Genomic DNA, 25,274 nt, shown 5'->3' on the forward strand with positions numbered 1-25,274 from the left:
CAGTCTGGTTGCCGAGGCTTCCCTACCCATGATAGGGTCTCAGCAGGGCTTGACACGGATGCTCAGCAAACAGTATTGGGGAATGTTACGTGATGGGGGCAGAAGACCTGGAGATCTTTGCCCCACCCTCACTCCCAAACGTTTTTCTCCAGGGAGCTGGGCTGTCTGAGCCCCAGCCTGCTTCATCCCAGTGGCTGGTCAAGCCCCATCCTTACCGCCACAATGATGGGTGTGAAAAAGGACCAGCATAGCTTCCACCAGATGCAGGGCCTGGAGCCAACCATCTCCTGGATGTTGTCATAGAAACGGTTGACACCTGTGATATGGGAGTAAGAGCAGAAGGTGGGGGGGAATGTTCCAGACCATCGGTCTACGACCCAATTCTACCACTTCTCAGTGCAGCCCTAAGTGAGTCCCCTCACTTTGATGGACCCCAGTGCCCTTGTCTCTTAGAGGGGACATGTGCTTTGGTTTTAATCAATTGCTATGACACCATACCATGAAGACAGAGGATATGTAAAGACACAGCTACCTAGTGCCCCTCCCACAGACACCTGTCCCTGTGGTAGTCTTATTGTGAGAAACTGATGGTAGATTGTTTTTTTTTTTTAATTCCAAATTCAATAAACCAATGATGATGATAAAAGAAATACCTGAAGTCCTCAGGGTGGCTTCAGAGCAGGGGGCCCCATTAGGAGGGAGGAAGGGACAGTGGTGGGAGGAAGGTGATGGGGTACAGGTGGAGCATGGGGCAGGGGCACAATGCCAGGCTCCTTCAGAAGGCATATCCTGCTGAGATATCTGGCATATGGGAAGGACATTCTTAGGTCTTTGGACTCCCAGGCAGTCATTTGGGAAACTTTGACCCCACAAGAAACAAATAAAACAGGATTTTCCTTTGTGGCTTGTTCTAGAATAGCCCATGCCTGTAATCATACAAAGTCGTGAAGTCAGTAATCATGTGACTTCGAAAAGCGTAGAGTTTGGGGTTCCCCCTTTGCAGGTAAAATTGTTTTCCTTTTCACATTTACTTATTTTGTGTGTTGGGGGAGGCACATGCGGAAGTCAGAGGATAACTTGTAGGAGCTGCATATCTGCTCCCATGGGTCAGCTCTGGGGGTTGGATTCAGCTTGCCAGACTTGGTGGGGAGTGCTTGGAGGCTTCTCAACAGCCCCCTAATAGGATTTCACACCAGTCTTTTTTATCGTCATATTTATGAAGTCATGATGGCTTGCACTTTAGTTTTTAAAGATTTATTTGCTTTTATTTTATGTGTATAAGTGATTGTCTGCACTGTGTTCATGCAGCGTCTGCACAAGCCAGAAGAAGAAATTGGATCCCTTGGAACAGGAGGTTTTGAGCCTCCATGCAGGTGCTGGGAACTGATCCCGGGTCCTCTGCAAGGGCAGCAAGTGCTCTTAACCTCTGCTCCATCTCTGCAGTCCCTGGCTTGCATTTTAAATGAATGTGTGCAACTGTCCCAGTCACACTTTCTCAACAGGGCAGCCCGTGTGTTAACTAAGCCTTCGGGAGTGTTATATAGGTAAAATAAAGGTTTTGTGTATTGGATGGATGGGTGGATGGGAGGAGGAAGGGATTAATGAGGAAGGAGGGCTGGTTCTTACCATAAAACCAGGAAATGGAGACACACTCAAAGAAAACCAGGAACAGCAGGCTCATGCCACTGGCAGAGTAATAATCGAAAAGTTTGAAGACATAAATGCCACCCTGAAAGAGACAGAGGGTTAAAGTGCAGACATAGCTTCATCCCTGCACACTCCCCCAGCCCCAGGAGCCTGAGGGGGCTTGGGAGTGGGTGGGGACACTCTGCAGCAGGAAGGCTTGAGGGCAGAAGAAAGAAGCACTTAGGGTCACTGTCTTGGGGCCGGGAAGATGTCTGGATGGTTGAGGAGAGAGTGCCCATTAGAGATCCTTTCGTTAGGACTGGACAGCAGCTGAACCATCGTCAGCATACGTTAGTGATTCTTCTTTCCCGCTTAAACCCTCTCCCGACTCACACACAACAGCAGCCAGAGCTATTGTTTTTCAGTCAGAACTAACTGCAAAGCCCGCAAGGTCTGGTTTAAACCCCCATCTTCCTGCTCTCTTCTTCCACACTGGCCCCCTCTGGTCCCTCCAGCTCCCCGGATGCAATCCGAATGCAGGGCCTTTGAACCTGCTCTGCTTGCTTCCCTAAGACTCCACCACCACCACCTCCCTCCCACCTCACCTCAGCACCCACACCCTGCCTCATCTCTTAAGCAATGGCCACCTGCTTAGAGAAGTAGAGCCTCTTCTGCCCCTGCGGGTCATTCTCCGCCCTACTAGCCACTTCCCTGCTGCCATTTCCTTTCAGAAGGAAGCTAATACGAGCATTAGTTTTGACCCCTAAAAGAGACTCTCTCTCAAAGCCAACATGGCAGCGCCCATCATGATGACTGCTGAATCCCAGGGTCACTCCCTCCCACAGCATTTCTCTCTGGAATGAACAGAAGGCCCCACTCCTGACTTGACTCTGGCTCATTTGCAAGCTCCCTCTCCCTCTCCCAATCACCCCCATTCCCCATCCCCCTCATCCCCCCTGCTTCCTCCTTCCTTCAGTCTCCTCCTCCCTTTCACCCTCGCAATCCCCAATCTCCCCCCCCCCCAATCCCCGAGATATGACCCCCACCCCTTCATCACCCCTCCTGTAGGAAGCAGATGTTTAGGGCCGGGATGGTGCTACATTCCTAGGCTTGTCCTATACTTTCTAGTTCAAAGTCGGCCTCTCCCACCAGTTAGGGGACTCCAGGGATCTCACAGTGGTGTGCTGAGGTTTGGCACGATGGTACTGACAGATGGGAGCATAGGCTAGCCCCGAGGAAAGGAGACCCAAAGGCTTGAGAGCTTTGGGCCTTGAGGGCAAACATGTTTCCTAGCATGATAAAAATGTTTCAAGCCCTGGGGGGGAAAATCTGAGCCGTGCCGGACGCTGATCAGCCTACCTGGGTGATGTTAGAGAGGCCAATCAGGTAGGACACGATGCACACGGCAGCAATGAAGAGCTCACGGCGATTTCGGAGGAGCCTGGGGTACTCATCCACCAGGGCAGTGATGAAGCCCTCCACAGTACAGAACTTTTGGGGAGGGGGAGAAGGACGAGGGTCAGCCATCTGCTGCGGCCAGCCTCCACCCACCCACTCACCCACTGCCTGGCCTTGTAAGGAAAGACAAGAGGCCTTGTAGCCAGACAGGAGGGCCAGGACAGTCTGGGGTCAGATCCTCCAGGCTGGCCCTAATGGGGGCCCTCATGGTGCGGGGGTCGGGGGTGGGGGATGGGGGATGGGAGGGGGGCTCACCTGGCTGTCGATGCCCAGCATCAGCAGCATGGAGAAGAAGAGGATAGCCCAGAGAGGAGAGATAGGCAGCTGTGTCACAGCCTCAGGGTATGCCAAGAATGCCAGCCCAGGGCCTGGTGTGGAGGGCAAAACAGGAAAGGAGAGAGAGAGAGAGAGAGAGAGAGAGAGAGAGAGAGAGAGAGAGAGAGAGAGAGAGAGAGAGAGAGAGTGTGCATGCCACCAGCACACTCAGCACACACCCCTAGCACGCCCCTGCCCCCCCCCCCCCGACACGCACACCATCACTTCCCTATTTTGGTCTCAGCTCATCCTTTGGGTAACCGTGTGTGTTTGTGTGTGTGTGTGTGTGTGTGTGTGTGTGTGTGTGTGTGTGTGTGTGTTGTCATCCCTTAGGAAGCAGTGAGAGTCCAGAGGGAGGCAGACAGGTGGTACAGAGCTATGGCCACCGTCCATGGCAGGGACAGTGGAGAGGCTGGATGGAGGAACATGAAGGAACTAGGTGGAGGACAGATGCTAGAACTGGAGGGTCCCTGGAGACGTGAGAGGAGGGCGTGGGAGGGGGTTGAGGCGCCCGCTGGGCCTTGAGCAGCTGAGCCCGTCACATCATGAGGTGGGAAATTACAGGGTGGAACAGATGTGGGATGCCTGTCTGGGGCCTGGGTGTGGGGATGGGAGAGGCTGGAGAGTTCTAAAAGAAAGAGGGGTTCCCCTGTGGGTGGGGCTGAAACCTCAGCAGAGAGCATGCCTTCTGACACGACCAATACAGTTTTCCAAGGACAAGCCACATCACTTTCCTGAACCTCAGGGGCCTCTGCCAGGCACACAGTCCCTTCTGCTATGGCTTGCCCTGGCCAAAAGGGAAAAGCTTGTGGCACTGTGACCATGGGAGCAGAGTGGGCACAGTTTACCCAGTGACTGTGTTTTTGGAGTTATGGCAAAAAGTCTGGCCTGGACTTTTGCAGCGACCATGTTCCAGCTGGCTCCGTAGGCACACTCCTCCGTGACCACACACACCCGTCACCGCAAGGCCTGCCTTCCCAGGGCAAAGTTGCTGACCTGAGGCTGCCACATCAGCGATGGACCGCTTGGTGACATGAGCCATGAAGCCCACGATGGAGAAGATGACAAAGCCGGCAAACATGCTGGTGCAGGAGTTGATGCAGCAAACAATGATGGAGTCCCTGAAGAGCAAGAGGGCCAGTGAGGTGACAGGGGACAACTACGGGACAGTGGGACCAGAGGGCAGTGACCTCTGAGGGAAGGGAAGAAGGTTCTAGAAGAGGAACTACAAATGGCCCTCAAAGGAGGCCCAGAGCAAACTAGGCAGAGTTCAGCAGGACTCGAGGACCTGATATGTAAATAGCCAGGGTAGGTGTACCTACTACAGAGAGCTTGGGGACTGAGGTTCCAAGAAGGATGTAGTGAGAAAACTTCCACTGTGTGACGAGAGGGAAGTGCCAGAAACAGGTGTTCATTACTGGGGTAGGCAAGGAGGCAGAGGGGTTGGCACGCATTCCTGGCGTGTAGCATCAATGTGCCTCTACCAGGAAGTCATGGTCAGGGGCGTGGCCAGGAGAGAAGCCTCAGGACCCGCCCCTCGCACCTGTACACATTGTTGTGGAAAGAGTTGTAGCTTCCGAGAGCAATCAGGGACCCCAGGCCCAGCCCGTAGGAGAAGAAGATCTGGGTGGCTGCGTCGAGCCACACCTGCAGGCAGAGGATGAGAACCTCAGAACTGATGAATACCGAATCACCATCGCAGCCTCGGGCACCCACCCGGAAGTCCTCAGGCGCCCTCAGCTCCTCTTGACTTGCTCAGGTACCTAGTGGCTGCGACGTGCTCCTGACGAGGACGAGGTAGGGTGGGAAGGGGCGGACAGCTCACCTCAGAATCTGACAGCTTGCGGAAGTTGGGCGTGATGTAGAAGAGGATCCCCTCCTTGGCCCCAGGCAGTGTCACTCCACGGAAGAACAGAATGATGAGCATGATGTAGGGGTACGTGGCTGAGAAGTAGACCACCTAGGAGCAAGGACCACAGGGCTGCAGCGCCAGCTCTGTTCCTCCTCCTCCTCCTCCTCCTCCTCCTCCTCCTCCTCCTCCTCCTCCTCCTCCTCCTCCTCCTCCAGCCACCCCATTCCCAGATTCCTAGACTGCAAGGCAAGAGTGCTCACCTTTCTGAAGCCCCTCCATGGAGTCTCCACTACTGGCTCAGTGCGTGCCCCCTCAAACCCCTTCCCCTGCAACCTCCCCCCTCCCATTCCTGTTCCTTTTCCGCCCAGATGTTTGAGGCTAGCTAGCTAGTGCCTGTTATGTAGTCAGGCAAGGAAGAAGACAGACCCTTCTGGGAAGGGAGACACCCCCTTCAACCAGAGACCACGCCCTATGCTTGGAATTCTCTGTGAAGCTCAGGGCTGGCCTCCAACTCACAGTGATCCCCCTGCCTCATCCTTCTGAGTGTTTGGGTTATGGAAGTGAGCTCTAAGTTTTGTTGTTAATTTGGGGGTTTTTGTTTGTTTGTTTTTGGGTTTTGTTTTGTTTTGTTTGAGACCAGGTCTTATTATGGGGTCCCGGCTGGTCTGAAACTCACAGTGATCCTCCTGCCTCTGCCTCTGGAGTGCTGAGATTAGAGATGTGTGCCACCATGTCCAGCCCCCACCTTTTTTTTTCCTACATTATCCAAGTAGCACATATGATAACAGGGGAAGTTTAAAGTATAGGTGGACATGCACACAAGACCCCATGGACAGTGCCTAGTGGTTATAGGAGGGACAGGTCACCCGTGGCTGACATCTTTATTCTCCAGCAGTCCATGGCGTTCAGTGGACTCTCAATAGATGTCTGATAATCACATACCATTTTGGTTCTCACTATTCCTGTGTGGCTGACCACATGTCCTTGCAAAAAGGGCTCGAACGACCAAGTTGCCTCTTTAACAGATATGCTAAAACACACAGGCTAGGCTGCTTCCTACACCCTGTTTTGCTGTCTCAGGAAGAAAATGATCTTTAATTACAGAAGGTCCTTTGGGAGTTGTCAGCTCCCCCTATGGCTTTCCAGCTATATGGTGATCTAAACACAACGTTGAACCCATCTCTAAATAAATCTTTATCTGAAAAGGAGTTATTCCACACTGGGGAAACTTCCAGCTGAGCAATTACTGAATCTAAAACATCAGCTTCTCCTAGCTTATGACCTATGTTGTTTAAGAACCTTCTGGAAATGGAACTGCTGCTGTCAGGGCATAGTGCCTCTGTGTTGAGCAGGAGTATGTTTAAACTTTGTCTTCTGAGCTGGGTGGTGATGGCACATGCCTTTAATCCCAGCACTTGAGAGGCAGGTGGATCGCTGTGAGTTCGAGGCCAGCCTGGTCTACAAAGTGAGTCCAGGACAGTTAAGGATACACAGAGAAACTCTGTCTCAAAAAACCAACCCTCCCCCCCCCAAAAAAAAAGAAAGAAAGAAAGAAAAAGAAACTTTGTCTTCTGTCAGACCTATCACTAAGGAACTAGTCTGTGCAGTGCATATCTTTGTGCCCCTGTCACTAACTTAACCCCACAATAGTGGGTGATATTATCCAAATAACACATATGATAATAGGAAAGGATTAAAGTACACACAAACATGCACACAATAGACAGCTTGTAGTGGTTACAGGAGGGACAGGTCACTCTTGGCTGACACCTCAGTTCTCCAACAGTTTATGGCATTCAGTGGACTCTCGGAATCGGACTCTGAGATCCTCAGTCTTAGGAAAATCACCCACAAACCGTGAGGAAACCAATTAAAAAAAGAGGACTCAATCATCAGTATGATGATGGGTAATTTCTTGCCTTCTCTGGGCCTTATTTTTGCTCATCTAGTGAATGGATATGACTTTCAACCCCAATGAGCCCAGTGGCTGCTGTATGAGGACATGCAGGCCATGCCTAACACACAGTTCCTGTCTGTACTTCCCTGTTCTCTCTGTGCTCAGGAGGAGGCTGAGCACACAGAAGGTGTTCAATAGAAACTTGCTGAAGGACAGCAATACTGGATGGAGCAACACCCCCAGATGATGCAGTGAGGCACCCCTTTTACTCTCTATGAATGCAGCCAGAATGCTGGGCACCCCATTACCACTAATGGTTATAACTGGCATTAAACACCGAGTTTCCAAGTGGAGGATGTTGGCCAGCATTGTGTATAGATTGTCTCTCTGCCTGTGATGACCCACTAATGGATGAGGGGACTGGGGCTCAGAGGGGTCTTGTGACTTGGCCAAGTACACACAGCTATTCCCTGGGGGAGCTGAGGTTCTAACTCTCCTGTGAGGCCATGAACAAAGCCCCCACCCTTCTGGTTCCTGGAGTTGGCTTGGGAGGGCCCTTGTAGCCACCTCTGCTCCCCCAGTCCTAGGGACAGATGAGGGGGTCTCTTGACTCCTGCACTGGGTCTGAGGCCTAGAAGGTCCTGGAGTCTACCAGGCTGCACCAGGAGAGCACCACCTCTGCTCCCTTCAGACAGCAGCCCGTGAGTAAGTCAGCTAACTCTGTCCCCAAACTCTTCAACAGGATGTGTGGCTGGATGCTGTCCTGGGTCAGTGCCCAGATGTCTCCAGCCGATACCCTAGCTTGTCCCCCATCTGGTCTTGCGTAAGTGAGATGAGAATGACAAGTCCCCTCCCTGATGCTGGAGATTCTGGCAGGTTCCAGTGACCCCCTGGGTAAGTGTTATCTCACAGGAAGAAAATGAGCTTCGGGGAGACAGGGTGACATGCCTACTGTCACAGAGCCAGCTTATCACGCAGGGATCTGAGCTTGGGGATGTGTACGTCTACCGTCTGTCCCTTCATCTGTGGGTCAGGACAGAAGATGGCATCTCTGGGACCCTGTGCTGGGCAACCGTGCCAGGGGATGTGGGTTCAGTGGTCCTGGAACAACACCCATCATCTGGCTATGGCTCTGTTGAGCCCAGTGGTGCCTGTGAGCCTGGCACTGGCTCATTTCTTTTCACAAGAGTGAACCCAGAGAGCTGAACGTTAGATGGAGCCAGTGGGAGTCAGGGGCCCTGGCCCAGGACACACTCCTCCTATAGACCTTCCTTCTCTCCTGTGTGTCTCCATCATGTATATATACTCCTACCTTTCCAGTCCAACCAACACCCTTCCAGATGCAGAAATACACAAGCACCCAGGCAATGGCCAGTGTGATGGCTAGCGGCCAGCGGATCTGTCCTGGCTTATCCAGCCCGTCCGTCATCTGGTGCATGTTGCGCCTGGGGACAGAGGAAAGAGGAAAGAGTCACGTAGGGCCAGCAGTGACCAGGGCTCTGACACAGACCATGTCCTTCCTGGGTGTCCTGGTGACACTGCGACCTTGTGATTTGGACAGAGACTGTGGGGCCATGATGCTCACCTGGAGAGTGCACAGTAGGAGTCAGTGTCAACTGCAAATCATGGCCTACTGAGCCTTCACCTCTGCTCTGTCCTACCCAGCCCCATGGGATCCTCCTAAGTCCTAGGTAAGACCATAAGGCCACTCTCCTGCCTGGGACCCTCTTGTCTGAGTCTGGAGAACAGATGGCTGTTCTCTAAAGCCCACAGCTCGCCCTTGCTTCTCAGCATGGACTCTCACCAGGTATCCCCTGTATCTGCCCCCACCCCTCACTATGCCTACACACACACACACACACACACACACACACACACACACACACACACACACACACACACAGAGGCTGGTCCAGGCCACCTCTCCTGCCCTATGCATCCTCCTGCCAGGAGAAGTCATCTGTTGCTGTCACTGTTGGCATACCCAGATCTCTGATTACCCTCATCGCACAGTAGGTGTTCAAGAAACATCCAGGGGTTAATGGCTGAAGGAGAAGCCACATTACCTGCTGCCACCCAGTTGGCACACCCTCCCCAGCCCCTGCCCAGTCTCCACTCACTCCCAGAACTCCACCACGGCGCTGGTCATGTTGGTGGTATTGACCAGGCTATAGTTGGAGAAGCAGCGGTCAGTGTTCCAGGGGTTGTCACACTGTTTCCATGGCAGGGTCTGCAAGGGAAGAGTCACAGACAGATCCTACTAAGCCCCTGGTGCTGGTTAGGGAGGAGCCCACTCACCCTGCCCACCCTCATCACCCCATGCACCGGCTCACAGACATTTTTCTATCTCCCTTCCAGCAGCTCTCAGAGACAGCTAGACAAGATCACACTGTCCAAGTGTGAATCCCTGTGCCTCCAAGAACTAGCTTCCCAGCTATCGCGTGTCCACCTGTGTCCACAGGGTCTGTCCCATGTCTGGTCTGGCTCTAGGCTCTTTACACATGACCTATGGGGGTGAGTTTTAGTTTTTGTTTCTTCCTTCCTAGTTAAATACAGGTCATGTAAAATTCACCACTGTTCTGTATACAGCTCAGTAGCATGGAACACACACACACACACACACACACACACACACACACGCACACACACACAGTATTGTTGCACAACAGCACTTTCTAGGAACCTTGTTTCCTTCACTCCCTGCATCCTCATCCTCCAGGATCACCCATGATGTCTTCTGTCTCTTGGACCACTTTAAGGAGCACATGCAGGAAGAATCCCACAGCTCCCAGTGATGGCCTTATCGTCTTCAAGTTTCATGCCCATGGTGTATGGGTCTTCCTGCATTAAAGCTGAGCAGTATTCCACTACACACGTGTACATTTAGTCACACGTGTTCCCTGGGGACCCAAGGTTACTTCTGAAGTTGGCTTTTATGAAACATGATGCTGTGAACACATGGGCATCAATCCCAGTGTTCCTGAGACCTTGCTTTTGCTTCTTCGGAACCAGAATTGCTGGGTCACGTTTATAAACGAGAACAGTGAGGTGTCAGAATGGTTAAAGCTGGTTCCATGCCATCTGAGTCCATCGGACATGGGCTATCGGATTCAGTCGTGGGATGCCTGGGGCACTAGATTGAGGCTCTCAGTATGGCTGGTCAGGAAGATCTTATAGGGGACAAACTATACCTCCCATTCAAGGTGACCACAACTGGGGTTTCCCACAGTCCTTGTAGGCCCTGACCGGCAGCTACTCACCGTGGTGAAGGAGTTGTACAGGTAGTAGATGGCCCAGGAGATGATGACAATGTAGTAGATGTTCAGCCAGAAGGATAGCACAGCTGCTGCGAGGCCCACACCTGGGGTGGAACACATGCAGGCCTTGCTCACGCACGCTCCAATACGGGTTCAGGACTTCCTTTTCCCCGAGGACCTGGGGTAAGGCCCCTCCAACATGCCCAGGCTCCCCACTCACCCTTGAACATGGGAGCCAGCTTCCACACGCCCAGCCCCCCAATGGAGGTGTACTGGCCTAGAGAGCACTCCAGAAGGAAGAGAGGTACACCCGCAAAAATGAGCGTCAGGAAATATGGGATCAGGAAGGCCCCTGGAGAGGAGAAACACACTCATAGCCCGCCCCTGAGTCTTCCCAGCAGCTTTGGGGTCCCACCCGCTATTCCCACATGTCCTGCCTGGAAAGCAATATCCAGAGCCAAAGGAATCCTTCATTTAAAATGCACACAAGCTCTTGCAAAAGGTAGCGAAGTTCTGATAACCCTGCCACAGACAACTATCACTGGGGATGCTCAACAAATAGGGCCTGCTCTGAGACATTCCCCCCTTCCCTCCAGGCAGACCCAGAAGACGCAAAGACCTGGCCCCGAGGACACCAGGTGGCCACCTACCACCACCGTTTTTGCCGCAGAGGTAAGGGAACCTCCACACATTGCCCAGGCCGATGGCGTAGCCCACACAGGACATGAGGAAGTCGAAGCGGCCTTTCCATGTGTCCCGGTCAGGGAGGTCCCCAGCCTTCTTCTGCACCTTGACTACCAGGGTTTTGGGCTTGTCGCTGGCCACTGGGGCCTCGCTGACCTCAGTAGAGATCTGCCCATCGGCCACCTTGCTGTTGTCAGTCGCCATGTCTCGGAGCACAAACTTGGCAGCGGGGGTCCTGGTGGGTGGGCGTGTGATATCAGCTCCGGTCCACGTGGACAGCAGCTTTGCAGCCTGGGGTCATTGTAGGGGGACAGAGTGGGTTAGACCTAAAGAGGTAGCATGGATATGAAACTGCCCTCCAATCACTCTGTTTTTCACCAGCTGAGTACTTGTACTTAGTACTATGACTTCACATTCCTGCTGATTCTGTCTTTGTGTATGTGTGTGTGTGTGTGTGTGTGTGTGTGTGTGTGTTACATATATGCGTGTGTGTGTTACATATATGCGTGTGTGTGTGTGTATGTGTGTGTATAAGGTCAACGCTGGGTGCCATTCCTCAGAAACTGTTCATTATTTCTGAGACAGTGCCTTTTGCTGGCCTGGAACGCTCAGAGTAGGCTAGGCTGCCTGGCCAGCAAGTCCTGGGGATCCTCCTGCCTCTGCCTCCCAAGTGCTGAGATTACAAGTGTGCACCCCCACGCCTGGCTGAGTGTGGGAAGCACAGGCACATCTGATGCCAAAGGAGAGTGTTAGGCGTCTGTCTCCATCACCCCCATTTGTATTCCCTTGAGATGTCTCTCATTGAACCCAGAGATCAGGATTCTTTTAGCTGCATCAGCGGCCAGCAACCTCCAGCAATCTTTTTTATCTCCTCTCCTCCTAGTGCTGGGGTTACAGGCCCATGTGGCTATGCCTGGACTCTTACGTTGGTGCTGGGAATTGAACTCAGGGCCTCATGTTGGCACTGTGTTCAAGTACTATACTGACTGAGCCATGCCCACGATTGCTCTGAACGCCAGTCTTCCCATCTATACAATGGAGCCAGTCTCCTCTGGCTTGTCAGTTGTGGCATATTCAGCTTTCGGGACTGCCAGGGTATGTGATTTGCCAGCACCTGGCTGGCAGGATGCCTCGCACAGCTGCTTGTCTTACCTGATGGTTGTCTGCTGTAAGTCCTCTCCTAACGGCTCCCTCCACAGAGCCTGCAGAACAGAAGGGGGGAAGGGCAGGGGGGTGAGAGGGCAGGCTACACCAGATGGGGCTGGGCTGTCAGCAGGAGGGCAACAGGCAGGGGGAAGCAGCTGAGGGGCAGGCTGTGCCTGTGACTGCAGAGCATCCCGAGCCAGGGTGACTGCAGTGAGCCCATGCAGCATGGGGCTGGCCTGTGGATGCAGAGACATGCAGGATGGGCAGTGTTGGGGCAGCTGTAACGATGGGCAGGGTGTTCCATAATTTTATCAATGAGAAAAAGAGGAGCCAGGTGTAGGACAAATGCTCAGAGCATGTTGGCTTCAGGAACTGAGTTGATATTTTCCTTTCTTTTTTTAAGTATACAAAATTAAAGTTTATTCTAGTGGATATTTTTTCCTCCATCTTCCATTTAAACTTGCAGAGATGTTCTAAGAATGATACCAGAGCACGCCGAAGATTCCTATATTTTATAGTACGGAAGGCGGAGTTTCGGAAAGTCTTCTTCAAGTGTCCTATTTAAGGTTCTGCCCCCTAAACACGTCAACAGACATTCATGGAATTTATTTCCTTCTTGTGTGTTAACCTTTCTTTTCTAGAACATTCTATAGAAGCTATTTAATAAGAGGACACAGACCAAACTTATGGAACCCTCGGAACAAACTGGAACACAGAGAGGAAGTGCTGCTCTGTGGCTCCCACTTAGGAGATGAGCAAAAGCCATGGATGACCTGGGTGTTATGCCTGGGATCTGCCCCAGTTGCCCCCATGTGCAGTGCGTGGCATCCAGCCCCTTGCATGCAGCCTGTTACCCAGCATCATTGTCCTCCTCCTCAAGGTGGCCAGACAGTGGTAGGCTCGTCCTGAATGTCTAGCTCCATTCTCGCCGCCGTGCCTGGCCACGTCAGGGAGATCTATGGCCTCAGGTAGAGGCAGCCTGAACCCTCCAGGATGGAGAGATCAGGAGGTGGAGGATGGAACCTGCTCCAGAATCAGGATATGCACACTGCAGACTCAGGCGAGACAGACAAATGTGCTCCGTTGTCCCACTGTCTATTCCAGTAGGCTCCGGCTGCCATATTTATTCGGGATGATCCAGTTACCTCAGGCCAGGTCTGACCATGTGGCCTAAGATAGCCAATCAGATTCCTTCCCTGGGGTTTTGGTGTGAGGAAAGAGAGACTTGGGGACTGCCCACCCAGTACTCAGGATGGCAGAGAGAGCTGGCTGCTGAGGAGGAAGGGAATGTCTTGCTGATGTTCTAGCTTGCATTTCCAGGCTTTCTTTAGCCAATCTACTCTGTTCTGGGATGCCACAAATTGTCCTTTACTATGACTTGGATGAGACACACCAGAGGTCAGGCTGGTGGTGAGGCTTGGTGCCCACTAATGTCATTGTCACTGCAGTAGGTTGTTACAAAACCGAGTCCCACCTTCTCAGTCTCTGTCCTGCCATATCTCAGGAAGATTCAACAAGAAGGCCTTTCTGACGCCTCTAATTTGCTATAGACTCAGCTCCAGAACCATGAGCCTCCAGGCAGTATCCCAAACCGGCCTGTGGCATTCTGTGATAGCAGTACTGATGGGCAAAGATGGTCCCCATGGTCACATGTGGCTCTAAGACTCCTTGGCCCCTTGGGTCCTCAGGAAAGGCAGTCCACAAGTCCTTGTGTCCAACCCAGGGGTCCCAGGCAGGGCTACTTGGTAAAGCTGGCCCTGAGGGAGCCAGGCTGTCATTTCTGTTTTCCGGAAATGCATATCTGGATTCAGGCGAACACCTGCAGCTTCCGAGAAAGAGCTGCAGAGCCAAGCAGGAGCTGTGATTTCATGTCTACGTCTAAACATAAACAGAGGAGGCTGGTGTGATAGAACTGATGCCCAAGGGCACATCCAGGCTGCAGAGACTGGGACTTGCCTGGTACTGAGGCCACTTAGGTACCGAGTGGCACCTCAGCTCCCTCCGGCACCTTCTAATACAGGGTGAGCTGCCTTGCCTCTCTGACCTCTAACTGGATAACTGGGGGGATGAGACCAATAAAGCCAGGCACGTGGGTATGCACAGTAACTCTGGCACTGGCTCACAGGGGCTCAGGAAATCTCAGACACTACATGGATGTTCACCATTGTGTGTGGACTCATAGGTGCACCCAGCACTACTCCTGGCTGTAGCTGTGTGGGAATATACCAGCAGGGGTATTACGGGGATGGAGGGCCTGGTACCCCGAGACTCTCTGTCATTCTTAACGGGGCACACCAGGTGTGCTGTGGGTCCTTACCTCAGCCCAAAGAGGAAGAGGTCCAGCTCATCCCCATTGGAGGATGAGAGGGGAGTTGGATGTGGAGATTGCTCACAAGAATGATAAAATGATCAGGAAAACACAAGTCTCACCCAGGGGTCTCCGAGAGGGTGATGTTAATGGAAGAAACCAGAAGGAAAAGAGTGGTGAGTGTCTCAGTGATGGCCCATCCCTCCTTCCGTGTGCTTCTGTGACCAAATCCTAAAGCCACTGACAAAAAAACACAGCTAAAGCAAACACAGAGAGCTCTGCATGGCCCTCAACTGGAGACACTTTGCAAGGAAGGCTGTAGATCAGACGTGGCAAATGGGTCAGAAGCAGCCCTTGGGCTTGTTTTATTTGGCCACAACAGCAAAACTCAATTTGAATTAGAAGTTGGAAATGTGACACTCGAGGACACAGTGTTTTAAGCACTGGGAAAGCAGTGCAAAGACCCCCAAGGCAGGAAGGAACCCTTGGTGTTGGAAAAGACAGCAGAGAGGCCAAAAAAGGGAACAGATCCAGGTGCAGTGACAGGGGTCACATCACACAGTGTCTCAGAGGCCAGAGCCAGGGTTTCAAATTATTATTATTATTATTATTATTATTATTATTATTATTATTATTATTATTATTATTATTATTATTTATCCTAAATGGGCAGTGCTGTCTCATGCTTCTGAATCTCACCCTGGCTGTGACAAATGTTCCAAAGGGTCAAGAGCAGAGGCAGAGAGGCTCTTGGGAGACTGAGTCCAAGAGAGATATGGGACTTGGTCTTGGCCACTAGGGCACTGGGGCTCCACCCTGGAGCAAGGCCTGGAAGCCTGCTGGTGGCCTAGAGATGGGCAGTCCAGCACTGAACCGGTGGCCAGCTATGAAAGAGGGGAGTGCAGGGGAACCCCCGAGGGACAATCTCCCTCTGTCTCGTGGCTTCAGAAGGCCCCATGTGTGCATGCGGTCATGTGGGTGGAAAGCAGGCAGAGGCTGAGAAGCCAGGGCTTGAGAGTCAGGAGTGCCATTGTCCCAGCCATGCCTTGTGGGTCAGAGGAGGAGGAGGAGGAGGAGGAGGAGGAGGAGGAGGAGGAGGAGGAGGAGGAGGAGGAGGCAGCGGCGGCAGAGCAACAGGCTTGGCCTGAATTCTGCTCCTGCCTGCCTCTTCCCCAAATCTGGCTTCCTACTTCCCCTCTCTCCTCTCCCCTTCCCCCTTCCTTCTTCCTTCTCTAACTTCCCCCCCACACCCCCCCATCACACCCCCCCCTGCACCCTCCCATTCTCCCTCCCTCCTTCCCTGGCTAGGCCCACTGCTGCTTCATCTTGCTCCCTCCCCTCTGCTCAGTAATTACTGGAATGGCAGAGGCTTGTAGCAGCTGTAATAGCCCCACTTGCTTTTATCTCTTTCAGAACTGTGATGGCTCAAGAAAGGAATTAATATTGGGTTTGGATTCCTGCCAAAAGGAAACAATGCACTTTATTATCCGATTGAGAGGGAAATGCTAGGCCCACCCTTGGGACATCTGCTGTGTACCCAAGTCCCCATGCATGAATCCTTTCACAGAGGCGCTGCATATATTGGGCACCTACTGCATTCCTGGCATATCACGTGTCCAGATTTATTGCAGATACATAAGCTGAGAGTTACTATATTCCCCAGATAGAGAAGAAAACTGAGGCTGCCGTGGGGTACGGGTAGCAGGAGGTGGGGCGATGGTGTCCCAGAGGGCTTTGCAGCTCCAGCCTTGCTGTGTACAGTGCAGTTCTGCTCGCAGCAATGTCCACTGGGATCAGGTGTGTGATACAGGTGTGCTGGGTCTTGAGGCTGTGAGGTAGGAACCTCAGATTTTATGGGGGGTGACTTTCTGTCTGATCCTTGCAGAGTGCTTAGTTGGGATATTTGGCTTGGGCTAGTCTCAGGCGTCATGAATGTGGTGAGAATCAAAGCCAGGATACACGGGATGTGCCAGTAAAGGGCCGTTCCAGCTGTCACTCAAAGAGATGATCAGCCATGTACGCACTCTGTCACAGAGATCAACTCTCAAGGATAGCTAGCTAGCCCAGGGAAGAGAAGCCAGAGGGAAATGGAGTCCCGGATGTCGGCAGGTGTTCTTGGAAAAAGGACTGCTTTGGGCCAGATTGGTGGGCGTGCCCAGCTGAACCTTGAGAACAGACTCCATTCTTGAAGCCTTGGCTGACATGTAAGGGGACCAAAGAAGGCCCATTCCTGGTGCAGACTGGTTTAATACCCCACAAGGCTCAGAGAAGCCTGGTATGAACTTAGGGTCACACAGCACAAGAGTGAATTTATCTTTCCAGTCTTCCAACTCTCTTCACACTCATCCAAGACCTGCACACCTCTTGACGCCTCAACCTACCCCGAGGTCAGCAGCAGCCCTAGCTGCGGTTCTCATTAGAAAGTACTAGATGCTAGGCCAGTAAGTTAGTTCCCTTCTTGGGGCTCAACAGAACTCTCACAGTGTTTTCACCCCAGCTCCGTGCCTGGACCAGCGAAGCATAAAATACACCAAAGCTACAGGGTCCATAGCCCCATCTCTCGTACATGATGCCATAGCTCAAAGGGGCCAAACAACCTGCCTCAGATCACCCAGAGCTTAACCTGGGCCATGGAGTCAGAGCCTGGCCTAGCACCTGCCTCACCTTGTGCTTCCTGGGATCAGGCCTAGGTAAATTCACTGAGGCTTTATGCTCTCTGGGCCCAGAGTCCATCCTAGTTGGTATGGCCACAGTGGGAGAGCTGAGGCTGCTGGGAAATGAAGTTTCCTGGGCAAACGGAAGAGGAGACTGAGGCTCTGGCCCTGCCAGACCCCGGGTAAGAACAACACCAAATACATAAGCAGCTGTGGCTGCCCTGAATAACTATCGAGCTATTAATTATCAACAGCCCTATTTCACAGAAGGGTAAACTGAGGCACAGAGAGGCAAAGTGACTTGCCAAGGCCTCCTAACCAGGAGCTAGATGTCAAGATTTGAGCAGCCAGCTGGGCTATTGGGCCTATATGCCAACTGCTCTATTTTGCTGGCTCTAGAGGGGCCCTTCCAATCCTACCTTTTGTATGTGCAGGCGCCTCCCTCCAGGACTAAACCCCAAGGACGTGTCCTGCTGCTCTCTGAGAGAACCTGAAAGGCCACCGTCCCTAGAGCCCCTGTGTCTGGCTTCCAGAAGGCTGCATCTCCCTGTGAATTTTGGATGAGTTGCACAGAGGACAGTTGGGGTGGGGCTGCCCTAGGAGCTACTTAGAGGTCTCTGGCCAGAACCCCTCATTAGACTAAGAGTCTCCTCCTAGAGACCCTGGCTCTCAGCTCACTTTAGACACAACCTTGCCAGCCATGGGGAGCACTGAGCTCACATCGTAGCAGCTGTATAGTCCTGAGCCAGTGCCTTGCCCTCTCTGTGCCTTGGTTTCCTTCTGTGTGCAAGCAGAGGAGCAGGGCTCTGCTTCCCAGTGACCCTAGTTTCCTCATTCAATCTCATCCTCTTTCTCTCTCCATCACACCATCCGTCGGCATCCTGCCAAACCCTGTTCTGATGCCTAATTATCTACAGTGTCTGGTGGTGCACCTCATTTTCTTGAGGCAATTTTCAATCTAATCTGCCCAGCGTTGAGTGAGCCAAGCCCCATGCTGGGTGCCGGGGGATGAGACTTGAGATGAAGTCTGTAGTCTCTTACAAGGTTCCCAGGGTGTTTGAGAGATGAACGCAGATGGACCAGCACTGTGGATTTCTCCCTGGGCATAGCCACTTCCTGTACAGGGCCTTGTGTACAGAAAGGGTGTTTAGCCCACAGTGGGGCTGTAAATCGAACCCACTAAAGCTCCCAGTATGTGTAATATGTTCTGTATATCTCATGCACCATGTCATTTGCCCCTCACCACATCCCCTTCACACAGAGATGGAAACTGAGGCTCTAGGTAAGGAAAGCCTGCCGAAAAGTCCAGGAGAGGGTAGTCAGACTGGATGCCCAAGTTCCAAAGCATGGATCTCTGTGGGGACACAGGGCCACCAGCACACAGGGAAACTGACCTGAGAGGTTTTGGCACCACTGTCTGATTCCTGTGAGGGAGGTGACAGCTCTGTACAGATGGGACTTGGTGCCCCCTACAGCACCACACACAGCATGTGTGCTCTTCTGAGATCCATCTTTACGGTCTAAGGACAGCATGTGTCCCCCAAGCAGCGCTGTGCCGACAAGTGTTTAACAAGGTGTTCTCAGGAAACATGGCAAAGCGCTGGGTGGGTAGCAGGGAAGGAACCCACAGAGGTGGCAGGGCTGCAGGGCTGCAGGACTGCCTCCACTCCAAACAGAGTGTTTTTTTTTTCAGATGCTGTTTCTTATCCACCACCCAGTGACCTGGAGCCCTCTGATGCCTCCTATAAAGGAAGGCCTGGACCACATCCCCTCACTGGCTCTGAGCGTGCTCTGTAGACCCCAAGAGTACCAGCTACTCTCCCCCATCCACCTAAGAAAAGGAAGGGAGGCATGGGGGATGGATGTGAAGGAGGAAGGAGTGGAGAGGGTGGGGGTTGGGAAGAGGGAAGGGAGGAAGAGGTGGGTGGCAGGAAGGTCTCTTGCCCTGCCTATCCAGGCTGTACAGATGCCTGTACCCAGGGAAGGATGCAGCACACATTCACCAGAGGCAACCTGAGAGGCTTGGAAGAAGCCAAGGTCACTCAGGGGAAATGATCTGAATTCAGACTTGGCCTCAGGGCATGGGCCACTGAAGTCTTCTGTGGATCCTAACTAGGTTGGGGTTGCTAAGTGAACCTCACTTCTCAGAAGGACTTCTATGCAGGCAGCTGCCTGCCCACCCAAGCCCTGTGCTGGGACACAAGGCAACCTCACAGCGCCAGCCAGGGGTGCTATCCCACCTCCTTTCCTGGCCTCCTGTGGTGGCACAGGCTGGTTCTCTGGAGGGCCTCAGTTCCAAGACTGCCTCTGCAAAGGCCCTGAGCTCAGCCCACCGGAAGGATTAACTGGGATCAGGAAATGAATGACAGGGTGACCACTTGGCATCCACTCACATGGCTCTCTGCCTTGTAAAACACACTGTGAGAGCCCATGGGGTTAAATAGCCATTCTGCCTCTTTCAGAATGCTGGAGACTCCCACGGGAGTTAGCAGAATGCAAATTTGGGGGAAATTTAAAAAAAAAAAAAAACCTCGCCAGGGCTAGTTGAACTAAACACATCTCTAGTAAGTGACATGTAGAGAAGTGAGACCAGGAGGAGGCCCGACTGGGTGGCACAAAATGGCTCAGCAGTGAAGGTAAGCAGGGACAGCTTTAAGGTTTCTGGTCAAGCATCCACACTGGGCGTGCCCCCTCCCGAATGCCACAGGCTTTATTCAGTCTTTCCAGAAGGCATACTGTCAGTAACAAGGTCACCCAAGGTCACTCCCAAATGAGTGATCTTTGGGGTAAATAGGTTTGCATTATACGATGTCTACTTAGAATGTTCAGACTTGAAAGGGGGCTAAGCTCTGCCATTAATGTCACCTTGTCCCCAACTCCCTTACTCATGTGTGTAACTACTTGGTCCTAAGTAGCCTTTGATTTGCAGTCCTAAGGTACATAATGCCATTCTGGTCCCTCAGCAGAGTGCTTCTCTGGGAGGTAGTAGAAGGGTGAAGGTAGAGATAGCCCTTTCTAGCCAGGCTTGGTGGCGCACACCTCTAATTCTAGCACTCAGGGAGGCAGAGGCAGGAGGACCTCTGTGAGTTCGAGGCTGGCCTGGTCAACAAAGGAAGTCCAGGACAGCCTTGTCTAAAAAAATCAAGAGGTGGGGGTGGGGGTGGGGGTGGGGTGGGGGAGGGCAATGGAGGAGGAGGAGGAGAGAGAGTGCCCTTTTAGGAGGTGTCAGTGTCTCAAGGTGATGGAGTTCAGAAAACTGTGTGAGGCATTCTGCTTTCTATTTAGAAAACAAAACATCCCATTTCTCTCTTCATAAGATCTCAGTCAGGGTAACAAAACAAACAAACAAACAAACAAGCAAAAGTGCCTAGAGAATTGGTTCTCAACTTTCCTAATGCTGCAGCCCTTTAATATAGTTCCTCATGTTGTGGTGACCCCCAACCATAAAATTATTTTCATTGTTATTTCATAACTGCAATTTTGTTACTGTTATAAATCATAATGTAGGGGCCTGGAGAAATGGCTCAGAGGTTAAGGGCACTGACTGCTCTTCCAAAGGTCCTGAGTTCAATTCCCAGCAACCACATGGTGGCTCACAACCGTCTATAATGAGATCTGGTGCCCTCTTCTGGCATGCAGGTGTACATGCAGGCAGAAAATTGTATAAGCAATAAATAAATAAATCTAAGCAAAACAAAACAAAACAAAACAAATGTAAATATCTGTGTTTTCCAATAGTCTCAGATGACCCCTGTGAAAGGATTATTCGGCACCCCACACCCCAAAAGGGGTCACAATCCACTGGTTCTGACTCTACCCAGAGGTTCACTTTCACCAGCACACCTGCTGTTGACCCTTTCCCTCAGCTTTCCAGAGAGATTTCACACTATGTGCCCCCACTCTCTCCTATAAAGCGAAAGTCCTGACAGCAAGAACTGCAGAAGATGGCAGACAGTCCTAACAAACTCCTCAGATCCTGAGAAGTCAACGCAAACATATGAACTTCTGCTTGGGGCCAAAGGGTGATTAGATGTTTGTCACAAGCTATGATAGGAAGAGCAGAGCAGGACCCAGGCACGTGGAGCAAGAAAACCTTTTTTATTTGAGTCACAGACCAAGATGAATGCTACGGGGCCAAGGTTAGTCACATATGTTCTCCAGGGAAACAGAATACCTCATTTCAGGGCTCGTACTTGGAGGGTAAGAGGAGTACCAGGGCCACAGGAGATGCTCACCTGCTGACATTGTTTATGTTTTGAGATAATGGTAGGGAAACAGGCAGAGGGGGGATGGTAGGAGTTCTGTGCTACAGGAACTGGGGAAGAGCCAGGGAGAGGTTGATCACTGCAAACTCTTCCAGTGAACTCCTCAAGAATTAGAATGTTGCCAAAACCCCTGACTGAACGTGAGCAGCACTCATTTGCCGCCGAGTGAGTCCCCTGACCTTCTTCTGACTGCAGGGATAGGTGTGGGGAACCTGAATCTGGCATCCTGTCAGGCAACAACTGTAGGGGACCCACAAACAGGATTCAGTCTTATCTTGAGGGATGGGTCTACTCAGACAGGTTCATGAGCATGAACAAAATGGCTGCCGGCTTTCATCACTATTGGCGATTGCTGCTCTCCCTCTGCCTCTGAAATGGCTACTTGCCAGAATCCAGCACTCCCTCTTTCCATTTCCAAGAAGGAATGGGGTGACAGCCAGCTCATGTCCCTATCAGCATGCAGAGGATGCACTCTGGGGTTCCTCAAGGTGTTACCCTCATACTCTCTGCTCCCTTGATCAATCCAGAGGGAAATACATTTTACCAGCTGGTTGGGAGAGAGCTATAAATGGTGTGGGTGAAAATATTTTCCAAAAGGACCTGCAGCCTATGGTCATTTACACAGCTGGTGGAAAGAACTCATCTCCCCCAGTGTGGCATGCTCATGGATCTTTAGGGACACAGTGCACGCAACATGCAAAACATCGTGTCTGATTCCGAGGACCGAGGCGTCTGTGTTTTCCACTGATGCTCTAGCCTAGCATCTTGTGCACCTGCACTGGCTTCAGTGACTTTCATCCTTGCAAATTCACAGATGGCTGTAGCGACCCCTGCTTCTGGCCTTTCTCCTTGGGCTAATGACAGATGGTGGCGGCTAGCAAGGGAGCCACTTGGGACTAGCTGGTGGTTTTACCTACCTCAGTGTACATCATCTTGTGCTTTCCTGTGGGATGGGAAATGGCATTCCCTCCACTTTCCAGCTGAGGATCCTGACACCCAAAGACGCATGACCTGACTAAGGCCATGAAACTAAAGAAATGATGGAGAATTTGGCTTTGATTTTAAAACTGACACCTCTGGCTGGGGTGGTGTGTAGTTTTCTTTTTCTTGCCTGATATGTTCCCGGCTGTCCAGCAGAATCTCCACATTCATTGCCTTTGTCATTTAGGGGAAAATAGAGCTCTGCAGGGACCTGACACTAACACTAACACCCACACCCACACCCACCCCCTTACCCTCACCCAAGACTCAAGCAATCAGTTCTCATCTCCTGTGCCAGGCTTTCCCTGGAGCTGGGAGAGGCCAAGAGCTAGCTCTGCCTCTTGATGGTATGACCCAAGCCTCAGAGTTGCCTCCCCTCTACCTAACTCTGTATGACAGTGAAGTAAAGTGTCCCTTTCTGAGTAGGCTGGGAAGAAGCTCAAGCATCTTTGCAGGGATCCCATTGCGGTACTCCCACCCCAAAGCTGCTCCCACCCCAAAGCTGCTCCCACCCCAAAGCTACTCCCATGTATCTTGTTGGGGAGCCTAATGCCTAGACATAGTCTCCTCAGCTCTCTCGCTGGCTCTCTCATTCCAGAAGCTCCCGAATCAGCATTCCACGCACATAACTCTCCTTGTGCAACGCCATTATCTCCCGAGGACACATGCTCCGTTGTCACGGCAACCCGAGTCCTTCCTCCAACTCTATTTAATAATTTCTCAACAGTCAAGCTGGGCTGGCTTGGGGCAGGGAAAAGAGCAGTAGAGCTGGGTGAGAACTTCTGGGTCCTAGCACCTGTTGTGCCTAGGACAACTGTCTAGACCTCAGTTTACCCATCTGTAACAGAGGGTCACCTGCAGTGGGTAAATTGGTGGTTTTATCTTCAAAATCATGAGAAGTAGCCTTCTAAGTCTAGGGAGCCACCGTGGGGACCAATGTGGGAGGTTAGAATGACATTTTAGGCCTAAGAGTGAACTGGGTGGAAGCTGTCTTGGGCGATGGTACTCTCTTCTGTTGAACCAGTTCTAACATGTTACCTCCAGACACTGAACCATCTCCCCAGTTCCCCAGCATTAGGGCTGGGGCTGGTTGGGGCATACAGCTCTGCCAGCAGCTATCATAGCCCTATTCTGTGGATGGGAAAACTGAGGCAAAACAATTATCATCCTGGGGAAGGCCCAGATCATCCTCAGAACACAGTGACACAACTATCCAGGAAGGCTGAATCAACGGGACATGGAGAATGGCCTGTCTGCTACCTGTCCCTACATCCACTTAACCCTCTCAGCTGCATGGCTTCTAAGCTATCCCTTAAGGAACCATACAGATGATGGAGAGGAAGGAGGAAGGGTGGTCTGCATCCCTGAATGGATGCAGTTTCCACAAAGAACAGTTCTTCTTTCATAGAAGCTGGCACACAGTAGTTGTGCAACATTCTATGTGGTACAGCTGGTTACCCACACCTGTCCCGGTAGTTAATTTGTTTAGGTCCAGCCTCAAAAGTCTCTAGGAAAGTCTCCCAAAGCTTCCATGGGTTAACCTGAGGGTCCCAAGCCTGGGAAGGACACTCAGCTGCCTCTGGGACCTAGTCAGTCTCCACGGGTGGGGAGGTGGTGTTCTGCCTTAGTCCAGGACAATGGCACCGCTTTTGAGCAGGCTGTCGGCAGCCCTGCACCGCTATTGAACTCCCCTGGGTTGGCATTTCCATTGAATGCCCTAGCAAATGAGCGGTACCACATCTGCTCTGTCATTACTGCCAATCACTGCCATTTGGAGAAAGCGCTTATCTTACCCAGCCATTAGTCTCAGGAGGGTGTCGTGGAGAAACTCAAAGGGGCGAAGAGGAAGTGGGGTGGGCAGTGTCTCTCACCCAACCCTGCCCCAAGCATCAAGAACGGGCAACAGCAAACTGATGACTATCCTGTTCGGCAGTATGAAGAAGGAAGGGACCTACGTATGGTCCTTGAAGCCTAAAGCCAGGAAGGAGGTGGCTCTCCTTTTTCTTAGGTATGCTAGCCCAGGCTTGATGGAGTCCCAGCTCTGTCATGTGTCTGTGAACTAACCTGGGACAACTCTTCAACTCTGGTGCCTCTGTTTCCTATAGAGGACATTGCTACAGTGGTTGGCTCAGTATCAGGGAAAACCTCATGTGTTCATCCTTCCGGAAGAAACCTATCAAATGCCCCTGTGGCACGCACACGCCTTTAAATCCCATCTTCACAGACATGCACACACAGTAAGACCACTTCCCATCCTTCTCCGTGGATGCTGGGTGTTTTGGGGGGGGGGGTATTTTTCTTTTCCTTTCCTTTCTTTCTTTTGCAATTGCAGATGAGCCCTTGATTTCAAGCTCTGGAAACAGTGGCAGTGACAAAGAATGAGCCCCATCTCCCCATGTCGCCTCCTCACTCTTATCTCTGCTCAGGTGATTTTCAAAGACATGAACAACATGGAAAAGCACCAGGTTTGGCATCAGCAAAACACCATCCAAACATAGCTGACAAGAAGGACACCTGCTCCCCTGCCCAGAACCTGAGAGCGTTCGCTGCAGCACCAGGCTTGGAGTGGGTGGAGTGAGGGACCCAGCCTTGTCTAAGGGCTGGACGTGGGACACTTACGCAGTGGTCAGATGTATAGCCATGACTTTTAGACACCTCACAACTAGGGGATTGGAGATACCCTGCCCAACTGGTCTCCTACCTTGCCTACTGCACCCCAGAGGAAAGTGGCCCAAACCTGTAAGACACCAAAACCATCAGCAGGGCAAGTGTTCAGACGTGATCCTGACCAGATGTTCCCATCCTGAATCTCGCCTCCCAACCCTCTGTGC

The 25,274-nt window shown here is 52.0% G+C and overlaps 1 protein-coding gene across 1 annotated transcript in view; it reads right to left on the reverse strand.

The window, feature by feature from the left end:
- Window positions 1-25,274, reverse strand: part of SLC6A1 (solute carrier family 6 member 1) — a 34,076-nt gene that overhangs the window by 3,532 nt on the left and 5,270 nt on the right. Inside the window, exons 2-14 of the mRNA XM_084764897.1 lie at window positions 12,242-12,291; window positions 11,056-11,380; window positions 10,626-10,757; window positions 10,409-10,509; window positions 9,269-9,378; window positions 8,461-8,593; window positions 5,225-5,359; window positions 4,943-5,046; window positions 4,396-4,520; window positions 3,340-3,452; window positions 2,986-3,117; window positions 1,627-1,729; window positions 216-316 (exon numbers count right to left, since the gene is read on the reverse strand). Of these exons, the coding sequence (XP_084621023.1) occupies window positions 216-316; window positions 1,627-1,729; window positions 2,986-3,117; window positions 3,340-3,452; window positions 4,396-4,520; window positions 4,943-5,046; window positions 5,225-5,359; window positions 8,461-8,593; window positions 9,269-9,378; window positions 10,409-10,509; window positions 10,626-10,757; window positions 11,056-11,293 (1,527 nt within the window). The 5' untranslated portion in view covers window positions 11,294-11,380; window positions 12,242-12,291. The remainder of the gene's footprint in view (window positions 1-215; window positions 317-1,626; window positions 1,730-2,985; window positions 3,118-3,339; window positions 3,453-4,395; window positions 4,521-4,942; window positions 5,047-5,224; window positions 5,360-8,460; window positions 8,594-9,268; window positions 9,379-10,408; window positions 10,510-10,625; window positions 10,758-11,055; window positions 11,381-12,241; window positions 12,292-25,274) is intronic.

Source organism: Acomys minous (assembly GCF_964271855.1).
Source record: "Acomys minous genome assembly, chromosome: 17".
Classification (NCBI taxonomy): domain Eukaryota; kingdom Metazoa; phylum Chordata; class Mammalia; order Rodentia; family Muridae; genus Acomys; species Acomys minous.